The 7,962-nt window shown below is 32.9% G+C and overlaps 1 protein-coding gene across 1 annotated transcript in view; it reads left to right on the top strand.

The window, feature by feature from the left end:
- Positions 1–639: 639 nt before the first annotated feature.
- The window catches only part of LOC106473715 (retinol dehydrogenase 11-like), a gene marked incomplete at its 3' end in the record, with an annotated part of 44,652 nt that continues 37,329 nt past the window's right edge, over positions 640–7,962 (top strand). Inside the window, exons 1-2 of the mRNA XM_022402113.1 lie at positions 640–654; positions 789–929. Of these exons, the coding sequence (XP_022257821.1) occupies positions 836–929 (94 nt within the window). The remainder of the gene's footprint in view (positions 655–788; positions 930–7,962) is intronic.

Here is a 7,962-nt window from a genome sequence, read left to right as displayed (position 1 = left end):
TATTACATAGTGTCATAGATCATTTATTACAGATTTTTGAGAGATGGTCAGCTTTTACAAAGTATAACAAGAAATTATCATGACATAGTAAAGTTGTTTGTTTATAAACAGGAACTACACTTTTTTTTTGAAGTTATCAGTTTTATGTAAAACTATGAAATAAACACATTATTTTAGTTGATTGTATGATGAAACATCTTAAATTTAAATACATTACACAGTGCTCTATAAAATTTGTTTTTAATGCTATTCAACTTCCCATTGTAACTAATCTTTTGTAACATTTCTTGTATTTGAGATTGTTGACAGTTAAAATAAGAATTATTTCAGCAGCTTTATTTTTAATTATAAGACGTGTTTTCTCAGATGGATATAAACTTTAAATTTTTTAATTAAATCTATCTATGCTTATTTCACAGTTTAGTTTTGAATTATTTTTTTCAATACTCTATATTTTTTATTTTGAAAAAAAAATCTTTCAATTATAGTTAGTAATATCTCTACACTCAAGTTCAAGATCTAGTGTTTAACTGTTATTCAAGTACTGCTGTAACAACATATACCTCTTAAACTAGTCAGGTGGCTCTTGTTACCAGTCATTGGTTCAGCCAATCAGGTACTCCCAAGATGGTAGGACTTCAGTGTACTCTAAAGGTACACCTAATCATACATAGAAAAAATTTCTTTCAGCCCTAAAGCAACAATGAATGAAGTTATTTTTCATATACATTTTCTTGAAAATATCTCAGTAAAGCACTGGACTTCTGTGTTATTATTTGTCTTCCTAGGGATTGGATTATTTCTGTTTCGTCGTTGGTTGGGAGGAGGAATATGTATGAGTACTGCACGTTTAGATGGAAAAACTGTTGTAATCACTGGAGGTAATACAGGCATTGGAAAAGTGACAGCTTTGGAACTTGCTAAGAGAGGTTGGTATGTTTCAAACATGTTCACTAATTTTACCAAACTCGATGTTATATTTTTTGTAAACTATCATTTTACAAAGAAAACATATTGTTTTTCTCTCTCTTTTATAACTATTCTTGTCTTGCATAATTTTAATAAAAAAACCATAAAAAAAGTGATGTATTGGAAATGTAGATGAGATTTGTTAAAGAATTAATAAGTATGAAGAAATGGAATGACTCTATACAAAAAAAGTATAGGAACTAGAATCGGCCACTAGATGCTAAAATACTAAGTCTTCTTTCAATCTAAGAGATAGGTTGTATATTTGATAAAACAAAATACTATCTCAACTGTGAGAAACTGTGTAAAGGAAACCTGAAACTGTATATGACCTTCATACCTTAAAATACTCATGATTATAGGCAAAAGATACTCTGTTTATAAACCTTCTCTAAAAATTTTGAGGTTAAGGATACTCGAGGTAGATATATAATCAAACATATAATCAAAGATAAGTCCTGGAATTATTTAAATACAGAAACATGAATAATAAATTTATCCAGATTAATAAATATGAATTTGTCATGGACCCTCATTGATGGGTGGAAGGGCATGAAATTTAAAACTTTTACTTACCTATAAGGGTTGTAATGGTTAGACAAAGTAATGCCAGAATTCAAAATAAATAAACATCAGAAATATGAGTTGCCAAGGAAAAACTTATCTTACTTATATGAAGGGTGGATTTCTGATCAGATTAATTTTATTGAGGTAGCTTTCACTTGCTGGTAAGTTTGACACTTGTACATTATTTTGTGAAGACAACAGATGATTTGAAGTTTAATTTTGAGATTAATTCGTTAAAAGTGATACCAAGTTCATTAATAAAATATAATTAATATCTATTTTTTTAATATGTGGTCAAATGTCAAAACATAAATCATATAATACAAAGTTAGATATATCAAATAAGTTTATTACTATCCAGTTTATAGTTTTACTGTGACCTTAACATTTAACACCGTCCACAATTATGGACCTCTATAACTTCATCACTTTGATCGTTTATCTTGGATTTAACTTTGTTTTCACTGGTAGGATAAATTTATTGTTATGCAGAGCATGTTACTATTTTACAAATTGATTTTAACAAAAAAATATGTTCAGGTGAAATATAAGTCATTGTTGGTTATTCTTTTATTGAATGTTAGGATTGCTAGATAGATGGCACTATTTAGTGTTTTTTGGTGGAACAAGACTTTGTTTATGCCCACATAAATCTATTTTTGTGTCTTTTCATTGCAAAATAGGCTACATAAGGCTATCTAACTTGCAGTAGTATGGTTATAAATATCAAACATACTTGTTCATATCATAAAAATTGTTTATTACCTAAGCCAACATTAAGTGGATAATTGAACTTGTTCAGCATCTTTGATGCATTTGTTTGCTTTCTCTATGTACTAACCGACACTGACAGGCCAAGTCAAGAATCATAGTACATTGTCCACCTTTTGCAGGACTTTTAGGCTAGAATTGAAATAAAGAAATGAACAGCATTTGTACCACTTTTGTTAACATGATCTGGCAGTATCTCCATCTGAGGATGTTTGACTACCCCCTGTAGCTATCTTAACCAATTACACTAGATTATACAGAGGGGGTGAGTATTTTCATTGCTACACTTTTCTCTTCTTTACCTTTCAGGGTCCCTTATCTCATTTTCACAGGATCCCACTCTGTGCCGAGTGTTTCCAAGAAAGGTGTGCTTTTATCAAACCAATTCTGCACTATCAACCACTAATTCAATATACTGTTACATCTCTGTTTGTTAGTTAATTTTCCATAAATTCGTTCCGACACAAGTCCTTTCTTAAATAAAACTGGTTTATTCTTTCTGAATATAACTTTGTCATACACTTCATTTCAACAGTCGCGCTATAACAAACGTCTCACGTGCTCGAGTTCAATTACACACTCTCTGACTGCAGTTTAATTACTCATTGTTCCGTCACGTTGTGACCATCTTATATATACCAGATTACCCCCAATCTAGTAGTCTCCCGATAATTCATGAAGGTTCGAGAAGGACGTGGCGTGATACTAGTCACGTGACCTCGCTGATACAACAATACTTTATCTAGTCACAACAGGCTCTGTAGAAATGAGGTGTTCTATAAGACCACCAAGAGGCTGACTGGATGGTATTACTGTACTATTCTGGACTGCTACTCACGGACTATTATGAGTAAAGCATAAAGTGATCCTGCCCATCCCTGTCAATCATTAGATTGAATAAACTGGGGTCAGTTTGCTTTTAAAAATTTAGGGAACTTATTATCCTACTACACTGTTTCCAGAGCACTGTTCCTCAGCACCCCCCAATGTGCATTACTCCCAGATTCTACTAATGGAGCTAGGGAGTCCTTACCACACCTGGTTTTCAGGTCACTGGGGTGGTGGACAGAGGCTTTTCCTCCAGAGTGTTAGAGTGAATTTCCTCCACTATTGGAGAAGAGGGCAAAGTTAGGGGGCCCTCTTACCCGGGTCCCTTGATATTTTTTCCCAGATGTTGGTAGGAGAGGCACCAACCTATGTGGGAGCTTACTAGTAATACTGGTTAAAATTTGATGCTTGGCTATCTGGTTGAGTCTGGCCTTCCTTTTTGATCAATATTGGTTCATCTCATTTTTCGTGGAAGAGAGTCCATTGTTTCCTTATAATTCTGAATGCAGAGTGGTCCCATCCTGAGCCGAGCACAGTTTGTTCCACATCCTTCAAGTGAAATTTACCTTGCTCACATGGTTGAGGAGTGAGGATGAGTGTTTATAATTCCAGACCAGATGAGTTCTGTTTCCTCAGGTTGAATAAGGCATACAAGATCCTGGGGTATTATCTTTCAGACTTCTTTAGGCTGAGTAGCAGGTTTGTCCACTACGGTGTTGTCTACCTCTCATCATGATTCCAGTGGTTTGGAATCTATCACTCTATGGCTACAGGTTGGGATCCACTCATAAGCATATATGTATATACATATATATATATATATATCTTGAGGTCCAATTTCACTAGTCACCAACATGGGATATAGGGACCAGCTCTATAATTCCAACCCTGGCCAATAGTGATGATAAATCATGTAAAGTTCCACCCAAAGTACATGAATTAAGTTTTGGGTGAAGAGCATACCTGTTCTAGATATAGTGAGGTTCCTCCACTAGGGTGCCAATCTTCTGTTGACACACCCATGATCTATGCAGATGTTTTCTGTATGGATAATGCCCTCATCGGCTCCTCCACCTTCTCAATGTGGGATTCTACATGTAGTGTGAGTGGAGGTAAATATGTTTTGGAAGTTTACATTTTCTTGAATCAAAAATGTATTTACAAAAATACTTGTTTTCTTTCATACTCTCCCGCCCTTCCTCCCCACTAAAAGACTGCGGATTAAATCAGTGTCATGAGACAAATATCACCAAAGTCTATTAAGTGGGGGTATAAAAGACTGGAGCAAGCGAGAAAAAGTCAGACCAATGCTTAGATGGGCAATGGAAGAAATCCTGGCAGTCGAGTAATAGCTGTAGTGTGAGAGGAAGTAGTGTTATTGGAAATACATTTTTGATTTTAAAAAAATTTTATCTTTTACTTGTGTAAAATTGCTACTTTTGGAGCATTTAGGGTACAGGGTTAGTGTTATCCTGAGGATTTTCATTATATACAAAGGTTTTATAATTTTTGACATTTACTTCTTTTAGTGAAGTGGAGTGTTTCTGTAATAACTTGGTAATGCATTAGGCTAGAAATTTAGTCTGTATATTTAGTGATTTGTGGTTAGAATAACTATCTATGTCAGCTTTTTCCAACACCAAATATGAGGCTAGGTAAGGTATCTGTACGAGCTAAAATATTTATGTATAGAATAGTCAGTGTGCTTATTACTGAAGCTGGGCAATTAACTCTATTAATCAGTGTAATCAATTACCTAATAGCATAGATTATGTTGATTAGTGTCACATAAAATAATTGATTAACAGAAATTAAAATTAAATTGATTGATTTCACAAAAACAATCAATTAATCAAAATTAGTGTTTCCAGTTATTACTATTTTCGATTATTCCAACTGTCCAAATAATTGAAATATTGCCATTATGATTTCTCCTGATAATTTTCAATTAAATGAAGGCCGTTCAGCTTAATCGATTATTGTCATGACTTAGGAAAACAATCAGCTAACCAAAATTAATGTTTCTGATTACTACTATTTTTGGTTATTTCAACTATCCAGGTTTCATGTGAGAATAATCAATTAGTTGAGTGTACTTGATTAAGAATCTAACAATTAATCGATTAACAAATTTCACTGATTGTCTGGCTCTTCTTAGTATTGTAAAGGATTGAGGTTAGAGAGAATAATGTTTAAAGTTTTACATCAGACTGGTGAATGTCTAGATTTTCCTTATTAATCAGGGGGTATAAGCTTTTCATGTATGTGTGTTTATTAGCACCAAGATAGAAGTTACTGTGATGTTTATTTTATAATTTTTTTATGTACATTGGTCTGTACTTATGAGATGTATGTTGTATTTATTCAATATGTAGTGCTTTTTAATATGATTTCTGGACTGAACTGTGTACTTGTGTGGTTAATAAAAGGTAGTGTTTTCACTCATTGATTGATTTTGCACAACTGTAAGGTGATTTACTTCTAGTTTATTATAGGTTTAATAATATTACCAGTATTATTGTAGTGTAAAACATCTATGTTGTCAAGTACATACGTTGTGTGGGAGATCATGAATAGCATTGTGCTTCATTCAGCTCAGTAAGTTTTAGAACTGGGGAAAACTTGGCCCCCTTTTATTGAATCGAAACCTGAACAAGCAGTAACATGAATATTAAAAGAGGGCCAAGGTTTCCTTAATTTTTTACTATTTCACATATCCACTTTTCAATTACATCTTTACAGGATTTGCCTTTATATGTAATTTGGCATTTGTTTTAAAACACATATTTATATGGCTGACCTCTGTTTTCATCAGATATCACTTCTGTTACTTTATAGGTATTATGAAAATGTAAAGCTTATGCTTTAAGAAACAGTATATTATATAACTAGATATTTTTAACATGGAAACTGATCATTTTTGTCCATTTATGAGTTCTTTTAGGCAAACTTGAATAATTTTTTTAAAGGTTTTTAAATGCTTTTCTTATAACATGGGCATACATTATTTATTTATTAAAACAATTTACTAAAATAAATGAGCTTTATTTTTATCTGATAAAAACTCAAACATGTAATGTTTAGACCATTTAAGCATCCTGGCTTTAATGCCAGAAGAAAGCAAGAAAACCAATGATATAAACAGGAATATTTTTTACCATCCTTTGAATGTTTATTTCTCTTATGCTATAAAAGATATCATACATTTTGTATGTTATACAATTTTAAAATTAATTAATTAATAAAATACCACCGAAAATGGGATTCAAACCCCAGATGTCAAAGTAAACTATCAACACAGATTTAACATTTTAGAGCATTATACAATTCACCATTAACATTATCAAAAAATATTCATATAAACATATATAAGTACTGCAGTTGTCAAATCCTACTTCAGTCTAATATTGACTAGTGGAATTTATTTTCATGTCAATCCTCCTTTGTTCATATGTTTTGCTTCTTTGTAAAAGAAGAGTAGAACAACAATAATTTTACCACTTTTTTATTGCTTATTAATTTTGATCTAAAACAGAATTTGGAAAAGCTGTGACAACATCCCAGATTTGGCCAAAGTGTGGTCCAGTATATATAATCATGGCAACACTGGAGGTTTGGTATTTTGGTCCTGTACAGTATACAGAGTCCATCTTTCTAAGTTGGCTGGAGTCACTTCTGTGCCACTAGATGATATAGATGTTTTGTGGTATTGACTAAATGGACTCTAATAGAAGTGATAAGTATTGTACAACCAAATGTTAATGTCATACTGAAGTTGTATCATGTACCATTCATTCCTCCTTGGAATGTTAATTTCTTCTATACCCAAAGATAAGGATGGATCTTAGCCCATGATCATAGTGCAGCAATTGGCATTTGATTTAATGTAGGTTTGTCAAGTAGGGATATAAGATAAAGGGGGGTGAGGTGCATTATCCAGGCTTCACATTTATTAAGAGTCCTGTCTTTTCAGCAACTTTTCTATTCAAAATGCATATCTACATACTGCTTACATATATAAAAATACAGTAACACCTTGTAAAGTAATTGTGAATTTCAAAAACAATTATAAACAGTGTTTCCAATAGCACTTATTATAATTCATTGTGTAGCAAATACCAATGTGTGGTTGTAATGCACAAAAATTGATGTAAGGAACAGCATACAGTGGGTACAAAAACAAATCAAGTACCATTGTACACATAATTAGATACAACTCAGTTTGATTGCATGATATACATAGTTTGCACAACCTATATCTTACATGCAGTGTGCAACACAAGTGCACCTATACCATGTGCTTTATTAGCCTAATATTTATGTTTTTCCAACATTACTTTTTAATGCATTTTATGCTTATTTATTGTGTACATATATATTGTTGCGTCAGCGAGTCACATGACTACTGTGACGCCACGTTTCTAGAACTATCCTGTACCTTGGCGAATGCTCTAGTATTTACTAGATATAGGGTAGTCGGGTATATAAAAGAGGGTGACAACGTGGCGGGGTAATGGGATGTAATGTGTGTGTAGACAGTGAGTAATTGATCTGCAGTCAGAAGTATTATTGAGCACGTTCGTTGATATAGCGTTTGTTTTAGCGAGATTGTTGAAAATAAGTGTATCGTAAAGTTGTATTCAGAAAGAATAAACCAGTTTTATTAAGTAAGGATTTGTGTCGCTAAAGTTTCGTCGGAACGAAGTTACGGAAAGTTAATTAACAAACGGAGACGTAACAAATTGGTGTCAGAAGTGGAACGAAAAAAAATAGGAACGAGAGGCGGGAAGTACAAACTAACAGTTTAGTCAGACTTGATGGCAGCAA

This window comes from Limulus polyphemus, unplaced genomic scaffold (genome assembly GCF_000517525.1).
Source record: "Limulus polyphemus unplaced genomic scaffold, Limulus_polyphemus-2.1.2 Scaffold6433, whole genome shotgun sequence".
NCBI lineage: Eukaryota > Metazoa > Arthropoda > Merostomata > Xiphosura > Limulidae > Limulus > Limulus polyphemus.
The sequence above is the reverse complement of the archived record's forward strand: the minus strand, read 5'-3'. Positions and strand labels throughout refer to the sequence as shown.